The sequence below is a fragment of the Rattus rattus genome, chromosome 5 (assembly GCF_011064425.1).
Source record: "Rattus rattus isolate New Zealand chromosome 5, Rrattus_CSIRO_v1, whole genome shotgun sequence".
NCBI lineage: Eukaryota > Metazoa > Chordata > Mammalia > Rodentia > Muridae > Rattus > Rattus rattus.
In genome coordinates, this window is record NC_046158.1 from 135,481,920 (window position 1) to 135,507,964 (window position 26,045).

The 26,045-nt window shown below is 44.7% G+C and overlaps 3 protein-coding genes across 15 annotated transcripts in view; 1 reads left to right on the forward strand and 2 right to left on the reverse strand.

Moving 5' to 3' along the window:
- Positions 1–284: 284 nt before the first annotated feature.
- Nfs1 (NFS1 cysteine desulfurase) lies at positions 285–21,435 on the reverse strand. The gene is made up of 13 exons (XM_032904564.1): positions 21,290–21,435; positions 20,659–20,750; positions 18,317–18,433; positions 16,115–16,198; positions 10,544–10,696; positions 8,577–8,670; positions 7,486–7,620; positions 5,239–5,396; positions 4,479–4,584; positions 3,608–3,689; positions 2,827–2,910; positions 1,855–1,944; positions 285–970 (listed from the first exon to the last, which is right to left on the reverse strand). The coding sequence occupies exons 1-13, from the start codon at positions 21,408–21,410 to the stop codon at positions 907–909; spliced, it is 1,380 nt and encodes a 459-aa protein (XP_032760455.1). The 5' UTR covers positions 21,411–21,435; the 3' UTR covers positions 285–906.
- Positions 21,436–21,444: 9 nt separating this feature from the next.
- Romo1 (reactive oxygen species modulator 1) lies at positions 21,445–23,058 on the forward strand. Its single transcript, XM_032904563.1, has 3 exons — positions 21,445–21,550; positions 21,730–21,860; positions 22,860–23,058. The coding sequence occupies exons 2-3, from the start codon at positions 21,730–21,732 to the stop codon at positions 22,966–22,968; spliced, it is 240 nt and encodes a 79-aa protein (XP_032760454.1). The 5' UTR covers positions 21,445–21,550; the 3' UTR covers positions 22,969–23,058.
- A 1,504-nt stretch (positions 23,059–24,562) lies between these two features.
- Positions 24,563–26,045, reverse strand: part of Rbm39 (RNA binding motif protein 39) — a 33,766-nt gene continuing 32,283 nt past the window's right edge. For 12 of the 13 annotated variants that reach the window (XM_032904566.1, XM_032904567.1, XM_032904565.1 and 9 more), the window contains 2 exons: positions 25,599–25,677; positions 24,563–25,506 (listed from right to left, as the gene is read on the reverse strand). In XM_032904566.1, the coding sequence (XP_032760457.1) occupies positions 25,406–25,506; positions 25,599–25,677 (180 nt within the window). In that variant the 3' untranslated portion in view covers positions 24,563–25,405. The remainder of the gene's footprint in view (positions 25,507–25,598; positions 25,678–26,045) is intronic. The other variant, XM_032904577.1, reaches the window with a different exon arrangement.

Genomic DNA, 26,045 nt, shown 5'->3' on the forward strand with positions numbered 1-26,045 from the left:
ATATGGCTACAGCAACAGGGTGGTGGACCTCATGGCCTAATGGCCTCCAAGGAATAAGAAACCCTGGATCACCCACCCCAGCCCAGCAAGGACATTGGGAGCAAGAGAGAGGCGCTCAGTTGCTGAGGAATCCCCGTCCCAACTCAGCCCCCAACACTGAGCATCTCCCTCACAATTTCCATCCCAGACCCCATAATAACAGGAGGGGCCTAAGGAGCCCTCCCTTCTCTCTTGAGTACCATCAATAAAGTTCACTGCACCCCCCCAAAAAAAACCTTACAGAATAAGAGGGGAAATGGAATTTATTTCTCCAATCTTCAAATCAACAAAGTTTAATGAACTAAGCAAATTATTAGAATAATGGGTGGAGTCATGGATATTTCTACATTAAATCAAAATACAGAAAAGAAGCTGAGACCCCAAAGGAAACGAGACTTTAATACAACTTGCTATTGATATAAAAGATGTCTTTTGAAGCCACAAAAAAGGTTAAAAGAAAGATTGTTTATGCCTGTCCCTAATGGCGCCAGTCCAGCTGAGCAGCAAGAGTGAAGATTCAAACATTCACAGAGAAGCAGTCTTTGAACCTAGAGCCTTCTTCCAGTTCCTTCATCTGCCCACGGGTAGTTAGTCCCCGTGGCAGTAACACAGCAGTGCCTACAGGTCCTCAGGTAAGAATGGCCACACTAGACAGCGGAGAAGAGCTCCTGAGGAGAATAGGGAACGTGTCTACAGAGGAGCTGAGGCTAGCAGAGATCCTCCCTTCAAGTTCTCACTTGAAAACATTCTGTGGTGAAGCCACTGAAGAACTTCCAATCTGACTTGAGCATGTAATGAGGTTCCTGGCTGTGCACGGGTCGGAGAGGCCAGAGCAGCCAGGCCAGCACAAAGTCACAGTCCACTCTTCTAATGCTGGGTCCACTTGATGCTCTTGAGGTCAATGCCATCCTGCACCATCTCCCAGAGAGGACTGCCAAAGAGAAGCAGCACTGAGTGAGTGAGATTTAGACAGAAAGCAGCAGATCACACTGCCTCCCAGGCCCTGAAGAATCAGTTGCCTCCTGTCCTTGTTGCTTCTCTGCCTTACCCCGGTGAACCCCAATATAAGAGACAAACAGGTCTTTTCTAGTTTTCCTAAGTCCTGCTCCGTCCCAGGCTCTTCAGACCTTCCAAAATCAGAAAGACTATCGCTTTAACCTGAGAGGATGTCATAGACCTCAGGCCTGAGCACCCGTCCCTCTTATACAAGAAATGCTACTGAGAAGATTGTGGGTAATGACCTTCGACCCGGCCTACTTTGTGTGTGATGGGAGTGATAACTGTGAGAAGTTCTTTTGTTGGCTTTTGCCACTGAAGATGAGACACAGAGCCTCACACACATCAGGCAGTGTCTTCTGCTGAACTGAGCCTGACAGCCAACTACTGAGCTTGGTGCTTTCACGTCCCCAGTCAGTTCTCCTCAACCTTCCTGGATCCCACCCTTTGCCTTTGTTTCTCAGAAAAGGACTCACACACAGTCTTCCTGCTGCAGCCTGGGGGCCATAAAGTCAGGCATGTGCATGATCTATGGTTTGAGGTTTTTGTCTTCTACGTAGGCACTCTACCACTGACCTTTACCTCAGCCTCCCATTGGTTTTTTGCAGGGCTGGGGATCAAACCTTTACTGTATAAGCAACCTGGTTTTGCAAACAGATTCTGAAGAACAAGAGGCCGAGGAGGTCTCCTTCCTTGCTCTGTGGAATCTTTACATCCTACAAACCCTTCTCCCTTGGGTTTCTGGCAGTATGAACAGAGTCTAAGGATGAGAAAGGCATCAGCAGTATGGTGTCTCCCAGAGCCCAGGCAGGCACACACCTCATTTCTCGAAGACGTTTCACATGGTGGATGCACTTCTGCACGGTGTAGTCCACCTCCTCCTCTGTAGTGAAGCGGCCGATGCCGAACCTGAGAGAACAGAGAAGGTCTCACACCTGGCTGCAGGTTTGCCTTTCGGTCGTGTTGATCAATACTCACTGAGGACTCACTAAGTAAAGACAAAGGGAGGGCTGGAATTCCTGCTTAGCATGCATGAAGTCCTGGGCTCAATCCCTGACTGGACTGGTGGTGCTCCTCCAGTCCTCGGGAGGTAGAGGCAGAGTAAGCAAGGTCATTCTCTGGCTACAGAGTCATTTGGAAGCCAACCAGGCTGTATGAAAGCTACCAGAGCAAAAGAGGAAAATAGGAGATGGTAGGCCCACCTCTCTAGGTAAAGGTTTCTGAGAACACAGCTTGAGGATGAGAATCCACTGACACGTTCCCTACATCTACTCTAGAGCTCATGGGCAGAGGATCTGAGCACAGGACTTAGACATCTTCATCTTCACCAAGATGCAAGAAGGGGCAGGGACACAGCTCAGCAGAAGTGTGATTGCCTACCATGTACCATTCCCCCAAACTGCATAGACCAGACATGGGGAGCACGCTCCTGCAATCTCAGCAGTCTGGAGCAAAGGCAGGACAGAGTTTAAGACCAGCCTGTGAATTTCTGACAAGACCTTAACAAATCAGGAACACAGCCACACCCACTCACACCCCACCACATACACCCACCCCAACACAGTCAGTCACCCAAACAAACACACCCACACACACACTCATACACAAATGCCCATATTCACACACACAGACATACAGAAAGTCATTTCCCATACTCATACACACACTCACAGTCATACACATAAACATCTACTCACACATACACAAAAACAAATGCACATCACATACATTCTCACACACATACTCATATATATACACTCACATATATACACCATGCATGAACTCACTGACCTGATAGAGGAGTGTGCTAAATCCTCATCCGTACCGATGGCTCTGAGGACATACGAGGGCTCCAATGATGCGGAAGTGCAGGCACTAAGGATGGAGATATGATCCTTTTAATCCATAGGACACGCCCAGGGTCATTCTTCCTAGGCAGGGCCCTGAAATAATACCACAGGGACAGAAGAAACAGCCTCGAAATGTGGTTGGGCCGGTATGTACTTCTGGGCCCTACAGTAGATAACTTTCTGGACTAAGGGCACTGCCAAGGAGTGAAAGAGCATGAGAGCCCACCAACTGGACCTGACAAAAGAGTCAGAGAACCTTCTGTAGCCAGGGCAGAGAACACAATATGTAACCTTAGAGGACAGACAAAACCTTGGTGGATTAAATCCAAACTGTTAGCTCAACCACGCAAAAGACATCTTCAGTCAAGCATAAGTGGAGAACACCTTTAATTCTAGCACTCAGGAGGCAGAGGCAGGAGGATCTCTATTAGTATGATAATACTGGGATCTATACAGAGCATTTCAGGATGGCCAGGGGTACATAGAGACCTCCTGTCTCAAAATGAAACAAAAAACATCTTCTAGGACCTACAAGTCACCAAGTTCTCTCTAAACAAAAGCTTCTAGAATGGTAACATCAGCCTATGGCCACTGGCCAAAGCCCGAGCTTACTGTGACCAAGAGTTCTTGACATATCCACTCCAGGAAGCTCAGTGACACACAGGAGACCAACAGGCCAGGTAACAGGTGCTGCCACAGTGCCTGCTTACACCCCAACTCACCTCCCTGAGGACAAGGCAACATCCTTGAGTGCCATCAGCAGGCTCTCCCCTTCCACGTACGCAAAGGAGAGGTTGATACAGCCTGAAGGAAAGAACACACAGTGATGGTGCTCTGGGCCTCAGCTTCTGCCAGAATGGAGACTGAGAGCTGGAGCAGAGCCTGGGTACAGAGTCCCTACTATGAAGGAGACAATGAAACAAACAAAGAAACAAACAAACAAACAATAGCTACAAAATGGTTTTCAGAAACAAAGACAGAATGGTGGAAGGAGGAGGGGCACCAGGATGGCTCTGCAGGTAAAGCCCTTGCTGCATACACCTGGTGAATTTTGTCTCTGAAACCCATGGAGAGTGGAAGGAGAAAAGTGACTGTGTAAGTGTATTGTGGAAGGCATCTTCCAGCCCCATGCAACAAAAAAAGTTTACAAAGAAAAACAGAGTTGGGCGTTGTAGTGCATGTCTTTAATTCCAGTACTCGGGAGGCAGAAGCAAGCAGATCTCTGAGTTCAAGTCTAGCCTGGTCTACAGATTGAGTTCTAGGACAGTCATGGCTACACAGAGAAACCCTGTCTCAAAAAAACAAAATAAAAAAATAGCATAGAAAAACAGCAAAAAGGGGCTGGAGATGGCTCAGCAGTTAAGAGCATTTTCTGTTCTTCCAGAGGTCCTGAGTTCAATTCCCAGCAACCACATGGTGGCTCACAACCATCTGTAATGGGATCTGATGCCCTCTTTTGGTGTGTCTGAAGACAGCGACAGTGTACTCATACATAAAATAAATAAATCTTAAAAAAAAAAAAAAAAAAAAAAAAAAAAAAAAAAAAAACAGCAAAAAGAAAAGCAGGTGAAACCTGAAAGGGTGAGTCCATACCAGGGTAGTGCTGCTTCGGGTCCCCGTTCATCACCACATCTGGAAGGTTCTTCATTATCTTCTGTATGAGTCGCTCTGCTAACTTTGAGATCCGTTTATGGTCGTACTAAGGAGCAGGCAGGGGAGAACTAAGTACAGTGACTACCAATCAGCTCAGTACACCCAACTCCAGAAGCCCTTCTCCCTACCCAGGAGTGACTCTGTATCACACAGACCCTTCTGCTGACCTATGTGTGGAGACCACTCTATCCCCAGCACTGGGAGCAGTGTCTGATGTATAAAAGGTGCTCAGAGCTGAACATGGTGCCAACGACCTACAGAAAAATGGCCTGGTAACTAAAAACAGGGCATGTATGGGTTTTCAGTCATTTCTTTCAGAACAAGGGGCTGCAGTTCCTTGACAAAACAAGCTTTAATTTAATTGTGTGTGTATAAATGTATACATTACATTTACTTCCAAGGAACTGAACCCAAGGTCTTGCACATCCTAGGCAAGTACTCTACTACTGATCCAACCCTTTCCTTTTCATTTTGATCCAGAGTCTTGCTATGAAGCACAGGATGGCCTTGAACTGAAAATTATTCTCCTGCCTCAGTCTCCCAAGCAACTAGGATGACAAGCATAGGATGCCAGCTGCCCAAAGGCAGAATTTCCTTAGACTTCCTTCTCTAGAGATCAGACACAGCTATGCTGATATGTCACTAAATGGGAGAGCCTGTGTGAGGGGAGTACCGGAGTACTGCTCTCCCCAATATTTACCTCCATCTCTTGTTGTGCCAGCTCACATGCAGCTCCCAGGCCCACCACCAAGGGTGTGGGCACTGTCCCAGACCGCATACCCCGCTCCTGCCCGCCTCCACTTTGTAGGGCCTCCACACGCACCCGGGGCCTACGGCGGATATAGATAGCACCAACCCCTTGGGAAAGAAAAGTTGTTAGAAAGAAAAGAGAAACACAGATGAAACAAAAGATTACTTTCTAAAAAAAATTAAAATATTTCAAGTTCTATAGTTAACTTATTAAAAAACTAGAAGGAAAAGGAGAAATAGAAAAAGCATAATTTGTAGCAAAAGTACTCAGCATAAATATGTTACAGCAGGTATAACATATATTAATGACCAAAATGATTTCAAGCAGATTCCTATGCATGATGAAATGACAGCATACAACAGAGGACTATTCCTAAGAGCAAAGGGATTAGAAATCAGCCAGTGACAATAAGTACATACTGCTCTTAAAAAGGACCTGTGTGTGGCTCCCAGCGCCCACACCACAGAGCTCACAACTACCTGGAACCACAGCTCAGGAAACCCAGTACCTTCCTTCACTCTTGGAGTCTTTGCAGGGACCTGTACTTACTTTCATAAAACTCATCACAATAAAAATAATCACAAAACTCCCCAATAATAAGAAATAAGGTTCAGAAAGAAGGAGGAGGAGGAAGAGGAGGAAGAGGAAGAGGAAGAGGAGGGAGAGGAAGAGGAGGAAGAGGAGGAAGAGGAAGAGGAGGAGGAGGAGGAGGGGAGGGAGAAGAGGAACAGAAAAAACAAACCATTAGGGGCTATAGAGATGGCTCAATGGTTTGCTGCTCTTGCAGAGGACCCAGGTTCAGTTCCCACCCATACAGAGCTCAAACAGCTATAACTCCAGTTCCAGGGGAGTCTGTGACATCTTCTGGTCTTCATGGACATTGCACTCAAACAGTACACTTAGACGTATGCAGGCAAAACACACATACACCTAAAATAAATAAATCTTAAAGAAAGATTGAAACAGCGTAGGTGGCGGCCATGGGAGAATGTCAAATACATTTTGGAATGTCCCTACAGTGAGACACCAAGCAACTGTAGAAGAGACTGACACTCTTTCACACTGTCATTGTAAAAACTCTAAACACTCTGCTGGGAAGCGGTGAGGTCAGGCTTGGTGGCTCGTGCCCACAACACAGCACTGGGGAGGGACATCAGCCTTAGGTAAAGTACAAAATCCCGAAGAATGAGAAAGGGAAGGAGGGAGAGCCTGGCCAACTCTGTATGTGCTTCTTCCTTTGCTTCAGCTTTCCTTTCAGAGTCTCCTGCATTCTAGGGAGACCTGGAACTCAATGTGTAATCAACAGTAAATTCCCTTATGTCCTTCCTTCCTTCCTTCCTTCCTTTCTTCCTTCCTTCCTTCCTTTTTCTTTTCAAGATAGCGTCTAACTGCACAGACTCACTATGGAGACCAAACTGACCTTAAACTCAGAGATTTGCTTGTCTACAGGGCACTGGAATTAAAGAATATGCATGACATTGGATTTTATTTTAGGATGTAGTATTAGATGAAAAAGCAAGATCAGAACATGTATAGTTTGGGGAAAAGGAGGGGAAGGCAAGTATGGCTGTCCTTATAAATAAACAGACAATTGTAAAAAGCCACCCAGGCATGGCACAGCAAACATGTCTACGACCCCACAACTCGCGACTGAGGAAGGAGGAATACAAACTCAAAGGCAAGTGGGACTATGTATGTCTCAAGAGCCTCAGGAGGAATGAACAGGGACAGAAGACAATGTGACTACAATCAAGTCGTGTTGTAAAGGGCAAGTTGAGATCTACAGGAACAGCTCACAAGACTTAATCATAGCCTGTGAGTGCCCTTGACAGCCAGCATGGAGGGGCAGATAGAAATATCAGCCTAACTAATGAAATCCGTTTTGTTCTTGTTTTTACTTATGTCATATGTCTACTGAAACCTGAATTAACAGAACCTGTTTCTTCAGCCAAATCGATAGCTATGTCCCTTTAAGGACATAGTGAAGAGATCAAGAAAGAATGCCAGCTAGATACACAGCAACTGCTTGGATCTACAAAGAGGCACATGGCTTTGGCTATTGTTGGATGATACTTCCACAGTCCAGGCTACTCTGAATGTACAACCTTCTTGGAGAACAGTCACAGTCTTAGTGATTGTGCTGAGCACCTGTCAAAGAAATGCTGAGAAGCTAAAAGAACAGGCAGGGACTGGTACCTTTAGGGCCGTAGATCTTGTGACCACTGATACTCATGAGATCAATTTTCATGTCATTGACATCAAGTGGGATTTTCCCAACAGCTTGGGCTGCATCAGTATGGAAGTACACCTTTCTGGAACTGCAAATCTGGCCTGAGGAAAGACAGAGAGAAGACCCATGGCACAACGGATGTAACCTGACAGCAATCTTGCTAGGCACCATGAATAATTTAAGTGATTGATTACATACATACATACACATAATACATACACACACACATATATATATACATAAACACATACATATATACACATGTGTTTCTATACATATACACACACATGCTGTATACATATATATGTATGTGTGTATGTGTGTGTATGTGTGTGCGTGCATGTGTGTGTATGTGTGTGTGCACGTGTGTGTGCGTGCATGTGTTTATGTGTGTATGTGCGTGCATGTGTGTGTATGTGTGTGTGCATGTGTGTATGTGTGTGTGCATGTATGTGTGTGTGTGTGTGTGTGTGTGTGTGTACGTGTGTCCTCCCCTACTCCTTGCTTTTCCACCTTCCCCTCTCCCCTCCCCCTCCTTCTCCAGCTCCCTCCCAACTCCCGGCCTCTCTGCTATTACTCTAAAGATCAAGGGCAAAACACTAAAGGACAAACACACATGATATTTTGATGCCCAAGATTCTTCATACCACCTCATTAACCCTGGACTCTGAGAATGTAACATCCCCTTTTAAATACTTTTTTATTTAAAAGAAGAAAAAGTAACAGGTATTTTTTGCTAATTTGCAGAGGGATTATGAGGTAAATTCTAATCTAGGGATAAAGAACATGCAAAAGATAAAAAGGATATATGGCATTTTTTATTTTGTTGTCATTTTGGGCAAAAACAGAAATAAAAAATAACAGCACAGCAGCGACAACAACCATAAAGGGCACGCAACCCTAAATTCTAAAAACTCACAGAGTAGCCAGCTAGAATGCAGGTCAGTAAGGCACATAGCTCTTCCTGTTGGTCCACTTGGCTTTTGTGTCAGAACTCTGTCCCTGCTCCTTCCATGGACCCCAGAGGCTAAGAATCAGGTTCACCTACCATACTTACCTATTTCTGCAATCGGCTGCTTTACTCCAATCTCATTGTTTACAGTCATAACGGAGACCAGGCTGGTATCTGGCTGGATGGCAGCTTCCAGTTCCTAAGAATGTAGGAGTAAGGAGTCTGTATGATGCCAAGAGGCAGCTATGCAAGTAAGAACGAAGACAACCTTAAATCTAGAAAAGGGGCCTTTCACCAAAACCCTATCTAAACGTTTAAGTAACAGAGGTATGGAGTGTAGCTCAGCGCTTGCCTAGCACGTGTGAGGCACTGAGCTCAATCCCGCGTACTGCCGTTTAAAAACAGTAACAACAGACAAACGACAACAACGCAAGAGACTGTAGGCATGGCGCAGCGGCAGTGAGCATGGCCCGCTCGTCCCCAGGACCCGTAGCACATCATGGAGGATCACAGCTGTCTGTAACTCCAGGTCCAGGGTATAGGACACTTTTTGCTGGTCTCCACAGGTACCAGGCACTGACATACATGCAGGCAAAACTCTCAAACACAAAAAATGAAAGTCATAAAAAAGGTCAGATATGGTAGCACATGTGGATAATCGCAGATCTTAGGAGGTAGGGACACAAGAAGAACATGAATTCAATGCCAGCCTGAGCAACACGAGACCCTAGCTCATAAAAATAAAAAACATACGGGTGCTGAAGAGATGGCTCACAGGTTAAGAGCACTGTCTGCTCTTCCAGAGGTCCTGAGTTCAATTCCTAGCACCACCGTGGTGGGTCATAACCATCTGTAATGAGATCTGATGCTTCTTCTGGTGTGTGTGAAGACAGCTACAGTGTACTCATATATATAAATAAATCTTTAAAAAAGAAATATGGGCTGAAGAGATGGCCTGGTGGTTAACAGCAATTGCTGCTGTGGTAGAAGCCCTGAGTTGGATTCCCAACACCCACACTCATAACCACCTGCAACACCCAGGTACACATAAAACAAATCTAAAAAGAGAAAGAAATCTCTCTGGATAGGTATTGCAGACCATGACTGTAATACCAATAGTTAATAGATTAAGGAGGATCAGGAGTTCAAGGTCATTCAAGTCAATATAGCCACTTCAGGTCAGCCTGAGATTCCTGACACACTGTTTCAAAGACGAAAATATAAAACAAACAAACAAGCAAATAAATAAACCCAAAAAGCTTATATGAGACCCAAAGTAGACCAAATAAACAAAACCTGATTTCAAGTTGCTACAAAACTACAGGAATAAGAGCAGTCAGACAGGGACAAGCACAGAAACCTATACTCAAGTCTTTTCTTTTAGACAGGCACTCTGGAGTCCAGACTATCCCCAAACTCTGGTGAGCCTCTCATGTGAGCTCCCAGAGTCCTGAATTTAGGAGTGAACCTCCCATATCTAGCCTATACTAACATGTTAGCTTTTGCAGCCCTGGGGATCAAGCCCACAGCCTGTGCATACTATTCAAGAATTCCAGGGGCTGGAGGATGGCTCAGCGGTTAAGAGCACTGACCGCTCTTCCAGAGGTCCTGAGTTCAATTCCCAGCAACCACATGGAGGCTCACAGCCATCCGTAATGGGATTCGATGCCCTCTTCTGATGAAGACAGTGACAGTGTACCATATATATTTAATCTCTAAAAAAAAAAAGGATTTTACCACTCCAGTCAGTTTGCTTCCTTCATAGGGTGATAAGAAACATCGATGCGGGGGAAAAAAGAGACCAGAGCTCTCCTGTAATGTACGTCCCTCACTTCCTACACTCCCGTCCAGTAGCTCTCATACAAACAGGATCACCAGAAACACTGAGAGGCAAGTTTTCCACGAAGAAGAACAGTGCACACATAAAGAACATAATCTTCTCTGTCAGGCCTGATTCATGCTCCACTCTTGCCACTGATCAACCTCTGGGCTCTACCCAAAGCTGGAGAGACAGGCTGATGGGCTGGAGCAGGCCCCTCCCACTCTGCGCCTCACGCCTGTGGCAGGCCTACCTTTAAGTCAATGATCCCACTCTTCTGAACGGGGAGGTAAGTGACCCGAAAGCCCTCAGCTTCCAGGGAGCGGCACGAATCCAGCACGCACTTGTGTTCTGTCTGCGTGGTGACCAAGTGTTTTTTCCGTGACCTGTAGAACCTGGCCACTCCCTAAGAATTGATAATAATGTAATGAAAAAGAGGGTAGCATACTTGGAGGCGGCAATAACATGAATCCCACTGATGTGAGTGTACACGCAGGAGTGAACCTGGAGCCTCAGGCATGCTACAGACATCCAAGGCACAGACCAAGGCTTCACTCATGTGTGTGAGACTTTTAACATCAGGAGAGATTATAAAGGTAGGCTAAGAAACACGGAAATATCCAGAATTTCAGATGAACATTTATGTTATTAAAAGGTCAAACAAACAAACAAACAAAGCATCGCCGAGTACAGTCCACACACCTAGGTCTGAGCATGAAAGGACATGACAGGAAGACACCGCACGCTGGGACCATTTTGGTTCCACAGCAGGCCACTCAGTGCTATTTAGTAAGGCCTTGTCTCCAGTCAAAGGGACAAAAGGAACGGAGGGGAAAGGGAAGGAAGGAAACCAGTGTAGCTGAGCACAATAGCCTGTGTCCCTGCTACTTTGGGAACTGAGGACAGAGGACCATTTGAACTCTTAAGTAACACAGTGAGATATTGTCTCAAAAAGAAATAAATGGGCTGGAGAGATGGCTCAGCGGTTAAGAGCACCGACTGCTCTCCCAGAGGTCCTGAGTTCAATTCCCAGCAACCACATGGTGGCTCACAACCATCTGTAATGGGATCCGATGCCCTCTTCTGGTGTGTCTGAAGACAGCGACAGTGTACTCATATACATAAAATAAATATATCCTTAAAAAGGAAGGAAGGAGGGAAGGAAGGAAGGAAGGAAGAAACGTGTCCAAGGACTCAATCGTAAGGTGCTTGCTGCACATGCACCAGGACCTCTTGGAGCTGGGGTGACAGCTCCTCAGGGCTCCTTAGCTCAGAGCACTTGCTGTGCTTACAAAGAACCTGGATTCTGTACTTAGCGTCTGGTGGTTACAGCTGCCCTTGACAGGGGATCTGACACCCCCCTTCAGGCTCTGAGGGCACCAGGTACATATGTGGCGTGCGCGTGCGCACGCGCGCGTACACACACACACACACACACACACACACACACACAGAATAAAAATAAATAATTTAAGTTTTAATAAATAGACACAGGACTGAGCTCTACCCAGAATCCAGTGCTCCTACGTCCTAGTCCTGCAGAGGCAAAGACAGGAAAGTCCCAGGGGCTCCAGCCAGGCAGCCCCCCCAGTTAGGGAGCTCCTGTGCTGTGAGGGGCTGGTGCTGGTGAGCCGGATGCCGGAGAGTCTCCTATGGTCTCCCCATGTAGGGACCTTCACTGGTAAGTTGTATTTCTTTTTAACTTTCCCATCTGGCATTTAAACAGTTGGTGTCATTGACTCAGCAGTTAATGAGCCACACTGCCTTGCTTTCTCGTGGTCTTGTGTCTGTTTTGCAATCTAAACACTGACGAGTGTGGATGTCTCTTCTGTTTTATTTGAGAGACGTTCTTCGTGACGAGCACATGCTTCAGGGTTCAATCCCTACCACCGTTCAGGGATTTACGGTTTTGAGACAGACTCTCACTATGTAGCCATGGAACTCACAGAGATCCACCTGCCTCTGCATCCTAGTGCTGAGGTGAAAGCAATGACCGTCACACCCAGCTTTGACTAACTATTTATATAGCTAAGACCTAGGACCAGCCTCCATGTTCATTAACTCATGAGTGGATTAAGAAAATGTGTTACTGGGGCTGGAGCGATGGCTCAGTGGGAAGAGCGCTGACTGCTCTTCCAGAGGTCCTGAGTTCAATTCCCAGCAACCACATGGTGGCTCACAACCATCTGTAATGGGATCTGATGCCCTCTTCTGGTGTGTCTGAGGACAGTGATGGTGTACTCACATACATAAAATAAATAAAACCTTAAAAAAAAAAAAGAAACTGTGTTACATATTCAATACCATTAATTCAGACATAAAGAAAGATGAAATAATCGTATACAGAAAAATGAATGGAATCAGAAATCACTATGTTAAGTAAATAAGTCAGATACAGAAACACATACTGGGCTGGAATGCTGGCTCAGACGTGAGGGCACCAGCCACGGGCTGACCAGTTGAGTCCAATCTTAGGAGCCCACGATGGGTCCAACTCACACCAGTTACTGCTGACCCCAACACGTGTACTGTGGTACATGCAGGTACACACACAAATTGACTAATTAAAAAAGATAAATGCTTTTTGCATGTGTGTGAGAATATAGATATATGTGTGTGATTATAAGTCATAAAAGTAGAAAGGAGACCATGAGGGGGAGAAAGATCTTTACGTGTGTGTCTGTGTTTGGAGGTCAGTAGTCTAGTGTCCATCTTCAGTTCTACCTTATTTGGAGCAAGGTCTCTTTGTTGTTTGCTGCTAGGCTGCACGCACCAGGACGGCTGACGCGCAGGCTTCTGGAGAGTGTCCTGTGTCTGCCCCGTGGGATTCCAGACACACAGACACACTCCACTGGGCCTGGCTTTACCTGTGTTCTGAGAATCTGAACTCAGGTCCTCACGCTGGCACAGCAAATGCACTGTCCCCTGAGCCACCTCCCTGGCTGCAGAGATAATCTTCATGACGAGGGAAGGAAGAGAATGACAGGCTAATGGGCTGTGTGTGACAGGAAGGAGAGAGAACTATTTGGGATGAGTGTAGAAGGGAGCAGCAGAACAGATAGGGTAGCTGAGGAAGGGTAATGTGGGAGGCGACTGAACAAGGACCAAGGAGAGTGGAATACAAGTACCAAAATCCATAAAAAAATCCAATACTTTGTATGCTGATTTTCAACACTTAAATTTGCTGATCTTGCAAAGGACCCTTGCTCAGTTCCCAGTACCTTCATGGCACTTCACAACCATCTGCAACTCCAGTTCCAGGGGCTCCGACATTTCCCTTTGGCCTCTACAAGTAGCAGACACACATGGAGTGCACATTCATGCATGCAGACAAACACTGATGTACACAGAAAATAAGAATAGGATCTGGAAGACAGGTGCGGTGGCATACACTTTTAATCCCAGCACTCAGGAGGCAGAGATAAATGGATCTCTGAGTTCAAAGCTATCCTGGTCAACAAAGTGAGTCCCAAGACAACCAGGGCTACACAAAGAACCTGTGTGGAAAAGACAAACAAGCCAAAAAGGTGGTGTGGTGGGGTTTGCAGGAGAGATGCTCAACATTTAAGAGAACTGGCTGCTCTCCTTGAGAACCTCGGTTCCGTTCCAAGTGCCCACATGGTAGCACACGCCCATTTCTAACTCCTGTCCCAAGGGATGCAGCACCCTCTTCTGAGCTCCAAGGGCACTGCACACATTTGGTACATAGACTTACATGTAGGCAAAAACACTCATATACATAAAATAGAAATACCTTAAAAAGATCAATAAGAGAGCTACAAGTTGGCTTCATAGCTAAGAGAGCTGGCTGCTCTTGAAGAGGACCCTGGTTCAATTCCCAGAATTCACATGGCAGCTCACAACTGTCTGTAATTCTAAGCTCAGGGGGTCTGACACACTGCTGGCCAGCATGAGAGACAAGTACACATGTGGTGCACAGACATACATGTAAGAAAAATGAAATACACAGGAAATAGCAACAAAAATTTAAATAACACATTCTTAAAAAGAGAGACATTAATCTCATCACATATGCATAAATTACTTTTCAAAAGCTGAACATTTTTAATTGAGAACCTGGGAGCTGGAGAGATGTGAGTGTGCTACTCTTACAGAGGACTCCAGTGTGACTCCCAGCACATACTGGGTGGCTCACAATTATCTGTAACCAGCTCCAGAGGGACGCAAGGCCTCTGTCCTCTGTGGTGATTGCATTCACAAGAACGTACCCCACACAGATACACACGAAAGTAAAATAGAACAAATTTCCATTTCGAAAGAGCCTGGTGTAGTAGTAAACACCTTTAACACCATTTAAGGAGGCAGAAGCAGGCAGATCTCTGAGATTTCGAGGCCAGCCTGGTCAACTGAGCAAGTACTAGGGCAGCCAGTCAAAGACGCAGAGTAAAAACTGGTCTCAAACAAACAAACAAACAAACAAACAAACAAGGGGCAGAATACGAGAATATTAACTTATCAGTGGTACAGTATGGCTTTAGCAAGCTTGAGAGCCTATGTCCACTGTACAGGACCAAAACATAAAAAGGAAAAAAAGAGAGAGATAAGTTTACAGACCAAAGTTCTGAGTCAAACATGGCTATGTTCTACACATCAACGTGACCATTAAGAGTGAGATATTGGGGGTTGGGGATTTAGCTCAGTGGTAGAGCGCTTGCCTAGGAAGCGCAAGGCCCTGGGTTCGATCCCCAGCTCCAAAAAAAAAAAACCAAAAAAAAAAAAAAAAAGAGTGAGATATTTGCACGAAGCATGCGTATGCCCCAAAAATAGGAGGACCAATTCCAGCCCAAGTGACCAAAGGCCTACGGAGGGTACAATGGCAACAATCACCTAAAAATGCAGAGGAACTTTGTAAACAGATCTCATCGGAAAGAAAAAGCTGACAGGAGAGTGGCCTTGTTCAAGTAAGAGTAAATAAATCTGTTACAAAATTAGGAGAGAGAGGGGAGGCGGGGACAGACAGATGGAGAGGAGGATTCAGTCACTACCTGGGGTAGCTTTCTGCCAATGTGAAACACGTTAAAGTCATCTTAGAAGAGCAATGAAACTGGAACCGCTGCAGACAAATGTGTAAGGCGTGCGCATGGTTAATGGCCGGTGGGAGCTGGTGATGTGCTGCTGAGGGTGGGGACACCCGGGCACCTGGTTCTAGGTGGTGTAAGAAAGCACACAGAGCAAGCCCTGGGGAACAAGCGGATTAGCAGCACCCTGCCATGGCTTCTACCTCACCTCCTGCTCCAGGTTCCTGCCCTAAGCCTGGGCCCTGACTTCCCCTCATCTCATCCAGGACTGGAGGCTGTAATGTGAACTAAAGCCTTTCCTCCTACATTGCTCTTGCTCATGGTGTTTTATCACCGCAACAGAAACCTATGCCATTCACTGTTACTTACTTTTTTAAAGGACTAACATTCTAAAAAAACCCAAACCGTTAGTGGTCAAAGAGCCAGCTTTTTTCCTAACCACTGCCACACTGAATTCAGATCCACAGGCTAAAAAAACTTGACTGCCAAAGGCTGAAGAAAGCTTGTCAGACGGCTCGGGAGGCAGACACAAGCCTGGTGCCTGGAGATGGACACTCAGAACCTAAGTACAGGAGAGTGATTTCAGACTCCACAAAGTTGTCCTCCACACGATTTTCTTTTTAAGACAGAGGAAGAAATAGGGAGAAGTGGGCAGCTGAGTTCACCTGGTAGAGGGCACTAATCTCTACCCCCAAGAAGCCAGAAAGAGTGTGTGGTTCCTTCCTGTTGGCTGCTGTCCTCCGCCTTCCCACCACCCCTCCCAGGCTCAGGAACCCTCCTCCTACCTTAATTGCTATGTTGTTGGATTCCGTAGCTCCACTAGTGAAAATGATCTCCCGAGGATCCGCTCCAATCAGAGACGCTACCTGCTGCAAGGCGAGAGATAAAGATGGCGTCACGTCAAATTTGGACCAAAACAAGATCCGCTGCATCCGATCAACCAAATGCCTACAAAGAAACTCTGTGCCTTAGGTTAACTTTTTACCCTGACTAGGACTGAAAAGGAACCAATTGTCACAGCTCAGATATTCTATCCTTTCTCCATGCTAAGACAGGTCAAGAGTGTCAAAGGTAAGCTGGGCATGGTGACACACACCTGTAATTGCAGCACTCAGGAGTTTGAGCCCAGCCTGGTCTACAAAATGAGTTCCGGGACAGTCAGGGATACACAGAGAAATGTTGTCTCAACAAAACAAAACAAAAGAAAGTCAAATGTAGCTCAGTTGGTAGACTGCCTACAAAATATTTATGAAGCCCTGGGTTTGATTTCCAGCTCTACACAGACCAGGTACTGAGGTGTACACCTGAAATCAAGTGCACTTAGGAGGCTAAGAAAACACAGTTGCCTGAGTTTGAGGCCAGTCTGGGATACATAGTGAGTTCCAAGCCATCTTAGATGAAAGCGTAAAGGTGGCCTCAAACAAGGAGAATATAGGGGCCAGTGAGATGGATCAGTGGGGAAAGGGATTTGCTGTCAAACCTGATGACCTAGGATTCATTCCCTGAGAGCCACTTGGTAGAAGGAGAGAGACTGTTCCAAGGTATCGTGGGATGTCCTTACTGAATACTTAGGTACATATGTGTATAAGTAAATTAACACACACAAACACATACACACATGCATGAACACACATACACTTGTGACTTTTAAAAAATATTTTTGTTGGGCATAGTGGTGGACATCATTAACCAGCACTCAAGAGGCAGAGGCTGGTTGATCTCTGTGAAGGGAGAATAGCCTGGTCTACAAGGCAAGTTCCAGGAGAGCCAGGGCTACACAGAGAAACCCTGTCTCAAACAAACAAACAGGCAAGGACGGAACTAGGAAGATGGCTCCGTGATTAAGGGCACTGGCTGCTCTTGCACAGGACCCATTGCAGTTCCCAGCACCCATGTGGTGGCTCATAACCATTGTTAACTTCCAGTTCCAAGGGATCTGACAGCCTCTTCTGGCCTCTGCAAGCACTAGACATGCATGTACTGCCTCTCTGTGTGTGTGTGCATACACAAACACACGCATAAACACACACACACATGAACAGGCTAAACATCCATATACATAAAATAATTTTTTTTTCGGAGCTGGGGACCAAACCCAGGGCCTTGCGCTTGCTAGGCAAGCGCTCTACCACTGAGCTAAATCTCCAACCCCAAAATAATTATTTTTTAATGATAAGTTTTGTTTTTAAAAACTATTTTTTTATTGGTTTTTTGATCTATGGAAAAAATGGCTAGTGGCCAATGGCTCAGCACGGGGTGGGACACTGGAGTTGTGAGGAGAGGAAGGGACACAGCAGCATAGTAGTGAAGGAGACAAAGCCAACCAGCGGGTACACGGCCTCTGGCCACTTCCCCACTGGACCTAGGGTAGCAGGGGAAGATTTAGGAGTACCCAGTTACTGAGTTAGCCAAGGTCTTTTAAGAATAACTGCTCTGTGTGTGTGTGTGTGTGTGTGTGTGTGTGTGAGTGTGTGTTCTATTCCTGGATGTGAGATAGCTTCTAGGCAGGTACACGCTTCTAACCAGCCAGGAACATGAAGTGGTATAAACAAAACTACAAATAATATGGATTTTAGGGATCAAACTCAAGTTATTATGCTAAGGTATCATGGAGGCATCCCATTGACAAAGAAATGCATTTTTAAAAATGTACTCATCGAAATCTCCCTACGTATGTTTTGAGTTACATACAAGTGTTATTTAGCCTATACCAGCACTGTCTCATTTCATCTACCCAATGATCTTACACAGCATGAACTATTTCACTTTCCACCCGGTAGATGAGGAGTTTAAGGCTTAGAGACATGAGAGGATTTGTCAGAGGTACTTTACCTAGGGAATATGGGAACTAATTAAACACCTACAGTCAAACCCCAGAGCTCCTATCTGAGTTTCTTCTAGAAAAACAGCTATTTCCATTTCTAAGAAAGAAATGCCTCCCACAGACCACTGGATGGAACTTCTCAGAGCTAGCCCTTTGTGCTAACCTGGCGAGCACGTTCCATGGCTGCCTCGCTCTCCCAGCCATACGCATGAGTCCGAGAATGTGGGTTCCCATAGTAGTTGACAAGGTATGGGAGCATGGCATCAAGCACCCTGGGGTCCTGAACATAAGAAAACAGATCAGTGTCCTTGAGTCCAAAGTCAATTCATAACCTGCTCCATCCACCAATATGTGGCCACTTTGCTTAGTGTATTTCCAGCCTTTCAGATGCTGTCTGCTTTCTTCCACCTCCTCAAACGCTAATCAAATAGCAACCTGAAATATGTCTACATCAAAACCACCTCTAGTCACAATGTTCCACCATTCTGGCAAGTAGTTTGTAAGTACTGTCTTTGATTTCTCCATTATTTATTGAAAGATAAGGTCTTACGTAGTTGAATCTGGTCTCATCAGATTTATAAGCCTGCTAGATGTGGTGGTACACACTTTTAATCACAGCATTTGGAGGGCAGAGGCAGGCAGAGCTCAGAGTTGGAGGCCCAGTCTACAGAGGTTGTTCCAGGACAAACCGGGCTACAGGTGTTGAGACTGGGTCTCAAAACACCCCCCACTGTGCCCAAAAAATAAACCAATCAAGTAATCCCCCTGCCAGCAAGACTCTCTTGTCCTTTTCTTAGTTTTTAAAGATAGAGTTCTCTATTTTAAGATACCCTCAAACTTACTATTAATGATGATCTTAAACTTCTGATCCAATCCTCCTGCCTCTACCTCCCTAATTCTTTAGAGTCATGTGGGATTAGAGTTATATGGCGCCATGCCTGGCTTTATGCAGTGCTAGGGGATCCAACCAAAGACTTTGTGAATGCTGGGCCAGGGCTCGGCAGTCTGTATTTGCATCCCTCACAGTCTTCTTCTTATACCCATTTTTACAGGTGTTTCCATTGCTGCCACAAAAAACATGTAAAGAGAGTTGTGACTTTGCAGTGTGGAAACACTGTGAGTTGACATGTGGGTGCTGGGAATTGAACCTGGGTCCTTTGGAAGAACAGTCAGTGTTCTTAACCACTAAGCCATCTCTCCAGGCCCAGGTTTCTGGTTTTTTTTTTTTAAATGGGTCTTGGATTGAAGAGATATAGCTCAGCAGTTAAGAGCAGTAACTGTTCTTCAGGAGGACCGAGCTTCCATTTCTAGCACTCACAAAGCAGCTCAGAAGAGGCTACTTAACTCCAGCTTCTGGCTCCCCAGGCAATGCACTAATGTTGTGCAGAGACAAACATTCAAACACTTGGCAGATAAAAGTAAATGAAGAAATAAAAAGGGTCTAGTATCCCTAGAAGGCCTTAAGCTGATGAAGTAGCCAAGGATGACCTTAAGATTCCTATCTTCCTGCCTCCAAGAAGTATTGGAATTACAGGAGTTCAGTTTTGTGTGGCCCTGTGAATTGAGCTCAAGGCTTCCTACATGCCAGGCAAGTTCTCTATCAATTGAGCCACATATCCAGCCCCAATAACTATTATTATTGAATGTTTATCAAATGCAGGACTTCTATGTCTTCCCGCTCATTTAACACTTTACCAAATTCACGAAGTTACTACATGGTAGTCCTGGTAATTCCACATTCCATGTTTGTTTGTTTTTGGCTTGCTTGCTTATTTATTTATTTATTTATCATAAGTACACTGTAGCTGTCTTCAGACACACCGGAAGAGGGCATCAGATCTCATTACAGATGGTTGTGAACCACTATGTGGTTGCTGGGAATTCCAGGACATCTGGAAGGGCAGTCCATGTTCTTAATCACTGAGTCATCTCTCCAGCCCTTGGCATTTTATTTTCTTTAATCACAGGTTTGAGGGAACTGGAGAGATGGTTCAGCAGTTAAAGAGCACTGACTGCTCTTCCAGAGGTCCTGAGTTCAATCCCCAGCAACCACATGGTGGTTCACAACCCTCTGTGACAGAATCCAATGTCTTCCTCTACTGTTTGAAAGACAGCTACACACATACATAAAATTAAAACCAAACCAAAGCAAAACAAAACAAAACAAAACAAAAAACAAAACAACAACAACAACAACAACAAAGATTTGAAACTCCCTATATAATGCAGGCCGGTGTTAAGCTCACTCAAACTCTCCATGCCACAATGTCCAGTTCCTGAACGTTTACTATTAATTATAATGCCTGCCCTGGAAGGATCTAACAAGGTCAGTAGCTAAAAAGCAGTACAGCCTTTTCTATTAAACTATCATCTAAGCCTCCTGACTCCTGGCAGCTCCTTTTTCTAGCACATATAAAGGTTTTCAAGTCTACAGAAATTTAGCCTTTTGGTGAAATTTGACCTTCTAACCTTTCCTCCCTACAAAGAACCCTTGTTAATCCTTACCAGAGGAGTTGTAGCCTGCACGTCCATATAGAGAGGTCGCAGCACTGCCTCTGCCTCGGAGGGAACAGCCGAATGGGGGGCATGATCTACAACTGACAACAGAGTGCAGTAGCAAAGTGAGAAACCGTGGACGAAGGGCACGCAAGACAACAGATGGTCAAAGCTTCTTAGAGATGAATTTAAGGAAGGCCGATGTCCAGTGTCAAAGTAAACAACAACACACATTAAAAGACATCGAGTTAATTAATAGACACAGGGTTCTCGGAAGGGGCGCTGGCAGCAGTAGGGAGCAATGTTCAAACTATATAGCACAGAGTGGGATGAGCTGTAAAAAGCAAAACCGTTTAGAAGAAAAGTGAAAAGCGCAGTGGTTCGCGGCTGAAAGAGGCTCGACTAGTATCTTTAAGACTTGGCCAGGAGAGGTCTGAAGGATGAGACTCCGGCTCAAGGGATGTGCGGGGCAGGATGTAAGGGCCATTCTGAAAAACTATGAGACCAGGCGACGGGAAGGTTTGGGTGATGGAACACGGCGGGTAGGCTCCGCAACAATGCAGTGCTTAGCAGCACCGACCCAAAAGGTTCACTCCTCCAGAAAAAGTAGGAGCAAAAAAAAAAAGGAAAGGGAACGTACCGCGCAGGCGCAGTCCCCGGGTGGGCACCGAGGACCTTCGCAGGGCCACAGAGGTAGCCGCCAACGACGCCCGCCTCCAAGCGGCTCGCAGCAGCATGTTCCCAGCAACAGAGCCCACCATCTGCGTCGCTTGCAAGTCTTCAGCCCATGCTCCCGGAAGTAATTGCGCCGCGCTCCGGAAACGATCCCGCGGGCCGCGAGCGCCCTCCGCCTAGCTTTCGGTGTGAGACGTCGAGCTGAGCGACCGCGGCAGAGAACGAGGTGAGGTGGGGCCCTTTGGTGCCCTGTGTCGCGCGTGCGGGGTCCTCTATCGCGAGGAGGGTGGTGGAGGGGTGCTGCGGGTGGCTTCTGTCCCGGAATCTACGGAACCCTGCTGTGCGTCCCTGGCCGACGCCACGGCTGGCGGCTAGGCCCTCACTATCCGAGCCCTCTCACCCTAGATGCCGGTGGCTGTGGGTCCCTACGGGCAGTCCCAGCCCAGCTGCTTCGACCGCGTGAAGATGGGCTTTGTCATGGGTTGCGCCGTGGGTATGGCGGCCGGGGCCCTGTTCGGCACCTTCTCCTGTCTCAGGTGAGCCGCGGGGACGTAACTTCCTGGCTTCCTAGGACTCCGGAGCCCACTTAGAATAGGTTGAAAGCACAGTATTTAATGTCAAAATGGCTTTCTGACTCCTTTGTAGTTCAGGGTCATTAGGCAAGTTAGAGGCTGAATTTACTTAACTGACCACTTGCACTTTTGTAAGAATCAATCATATTAGTATGTTTTACATGTTATATGACACATCGTAATTACTTAGCGAAGGGTTATTATTGTTGCCTGGCATTTTAACTCCCAACTACAGTGAAGCAAACTTGATGAAGCGTTTTGTTATACTGAGAATTAGATGTCGTCAAATGTTCTAAACTGCTATTGTAATGGTCATCGCTACATCTGGATACCGAACTTATAAATTACTATTTATCCAGCACGAACTAAATTGTAGTGCTAAGTACTGTAGTTAGCCGCCGAGCAGTAGTGATGAGCACCTTAAATTCAGCACTCTGGTCTGAGAGGCAGAGCCTGGTATAGAAAGTGAGTTTCATGACAGCCAGGGATATTTAGACAGAGAAACCCTGTATCCAAAAAAAAAAAAAAAAAAAAATTGAAAAATGTAGTTACTGAGTTTGTAAATGTAATGATGTCCCTTTTATACTTTGTGCAGTTTATAAATTGCAGAGTTTGACTTTTAATCTAACCTAGATTAAACAAAAGAAAACCAAACCCTAAGCAATCATCTAGAAGAAAAATGGCTACTGGATAATGTATAGCATAGAGGCAAAAACATGACTGCTTTTCCTACCCATGTATTTCATCCTTAATCTCTGCAGTCTACAATCTACAATGCAGCATTCAGTACACGTCCTAGAGACCCTGGATAAGTTCCTTGTCATCGCTTTCCTACATGGGGAAACATTTTAAGAATGACAAATGAGACAAGATTGTCAAGTTGTTACTGCTTAAAGGGGGTACTTCAAATCTCTATTCCTGTATTTGAATTCCCAAATGGCCCCTTCTTGCTTTCCTCTTCAGGATCGGAATGCGGGGTCGGGAGCTGATGGGCGGCATTGGGAAAACCATGATGCAGAGTGGCGGTACCTTTGGCACTTTCATGGCCATCGGAATGGGCATACGATGCTAATTAGGGCACGGATGCCCAGCTACACCCAAACTTCCCCATCCATTTCGAACCTTGTACAATAAAGTTTTTTTCTTCTTGTTATCAGTCTAATTTGACTTCAAAGACCTAGTGTATTTCCTAGACCTAGAGGTGGATATTCGAAATATCCACCTCAATAGTGACCCAACATTCCTATGATCAATGCACTCTTAAGTCCTCTGCAGACACATGGTGCACATAACACTACATCTCAGACCCCTAATACACGGAAGCATACAACTCATACTTAAATCTCTACCCAGGCTTGGACATTTGTCCAAGCACTCTGAAGATGGAGAAACATTGTTAAATCTGTTCAAAAAGTCCTGGTTCAGCATAACAATCATAAAAATTAGTTGCTTTGGTCTCTTAACAGTAGAAAATTGTATGAGATTGTCTAGTTCAGAGAGACATCTCAGATAAACTCATCAGCCTCAACACTGAACATTTTAATTATGTAGGTTGCTAACAAAATTCTGACAGGATAACCTGATTGGCCTTGGTTAATTTTCCTGATTACTCTTTAACTTTGTTCTGAAATTTCCTGATTACTCTTTAACATGTTCTGAAATTTATTTGCCCATAATTAGCCAATAAATAATAGCTTTCCTGAACTTGGTATTGAAGAAACAACTTTTTTCCTTGATCTCACCTAGGAGACAAAATGTGTTGTTTGGCAAACTTTAGATACCCAATTAAGCCAAACTTCTTCAGTTTCCTTGTTCCTATACATCCTCCTATGGTTGACTCAACTGATCTGCTGGAAGAGGTTGGGTAGTAATTAGAATGCATATTATGCTAATTGGCTGAGAAAAAGGCAGGGGCAGTCCCTGGCTTCAATTCCTATGACCTTTGTTTCACAACCATCCTTACACCTACTTCTAGAGGGCTGTAGGACCAAAGATAAAGCATTAAAATGATTTTTTAAAGCATAGGGATAAGTCAGCAGCAGAGGAAGGAGCTCTGAGTTTGAGGACATCCTGGTCTGTAACAAGCTTTAGAAAGGTCAAGACTAAAGGGAGGCCCAGTGTCAAAAAAAAAAGGGTAACAAGACTATTCCAACATTTGGTGGAGTGGAGTAAATGAGGGGCAGGAGTAGTTTGTGGTGATGTTTTCAGCCAATCATGGATGGTAGTGCTAAGACACAGATCAAAGGTCACACAAAAGCCAGTGTGGGAAACACCTCAGGGCTGCCCAGGAACATGAGATGTTTTTTGATCAGGCAGAAGTCAACTCTTTTGTAAAACATTTCTTCCTTACAACTTAAAAAGCAAGAACTACTGTGCTAAAGAATGACAAACATGTTTTATTCAATGGAAGACAAGCTTGATAGTGGTGGTAGACAACAAACACTGGATGGGACTTTGGCATAAAAAAATATTCCCTACTACAAAAGGAAAAATGAAGTAACCTTATTCTATGTATGGCACATATACCTACCCTTTCCTAGCAACCCACATACTTTGGTAATAAATTTGATTTACATAGTGCTAAGACACTATTTTGAAAATTAGAAGAAACAAAAAAAGGGAAAGTTTATAACATGTAAACATTTGAAAAACGAAAATTTTCTTGTGGCCTTTTTCAGAGAATTTTATTTGAGTGGTTCTTACAAAGATTGTTGCAATATGAAAGTCATTTGTTTGATAGAAATATCAAGCTGTCTTGTCAAACACACTGAAGTAACCCAAAAATATATTTCAGAGCTCACAGAGCTTAAAAAGAGCAAAGATTATATGCAACCAGACAAAACCTATTTCCACATTTCCTATCTCTTGCCCAAGACTGTTTTACTCAATCTGTTACATCAACCACCTTGAGGAAATGCAGGGATCATTTTGTTTGGAATCTTAAGACACACTAAAACACATAGTATTTACAAAGAAACTTTTACAGATACAGTAATTGAAAAATTTACCATCAAGAAATATTTTGAAATCCCCCACTTTCCAAATGGTCAAGGTCAAATGCTAAGCAGCCATTTAGCAACTTAGACTTTTCACACTCCAAAAGTGTATTCTGGAAACCTTTGCTGAACCATGAGCTGAATACATGAATGTGAAATGTAACTGCTGTGTAAAAAGTTAGGTTTCTGAAACATTAAAACATTACCTGTCTGCCTTTGTACAGAAAGCACATTTGTTCCCCTAGAGCTATTCTATAGATCCTTAATGTAATTTTCTACATGGACATTTAAAACAGCAGAACAAGAGAACAGCTTTGCATAAAGTAGGATTTGCTAGTTAGGGAGAATGAGCACACTGCATTCCTGTTAACATTTTTATTTTTCCAGATAACAGGAGTTGTATACAAATGACAGTAGACCCTTGCCTCTTTATTTTTTATCTAAATAAAAGATAACTCAAGATGAATTCTCAAGAGAAAAAAAAGCTATATACATCAGGGACTGCATCTTCCTTCATCGTCTACTTGGAACCAGTAGTTGTGTTGCTGTCATGGAATCAGGAAAGAGGTTGTGGTATGTTGGAAGAGGTACATACGCTGCCGTTATCATTTTACCTGTTGAGAGAAAAAAGTTTGTTAAGCTGTGTTTACTCAATGTTAATAATCACTTAGTGTTTCAACATAAAGTCTTCACAGCAGTTACTCACCAGCAAACCACCTGCCATGCAACGCATTGACAGCAGCAATAGCCGCAGCAATCGATGGGCACTTCACATACACATTGCCCTAAAAGGATCAAGAGAAAAAATTATTAAAACAACCACTCAACACATGCTCTCAACAGTACAACCAACATGGTTACAGAAACATAGTCCTTTCTAGTTTGTTCTAATAGCTTATGTGGTCATTACCTCAAATGTTTTTGAAAACTAAAGTATTTTTACTTCTCATTGATCTTATTGCCCTATTACTACCCTCCCTTATTTTTTTTTTTTTTCCTTTTTTTCGGAGCTGGGGACCGAACCCAGGGCCTTGCGTTTGCTAGGCAAGCGCTCTACCACTAAGCTAAATACCCAACCCCCCCTTATTTCTAAATAAAGAGTAAAGAAGCTGTAAAGAGTTGCAGGGTACATGATGCAAATTAACTGATCAAT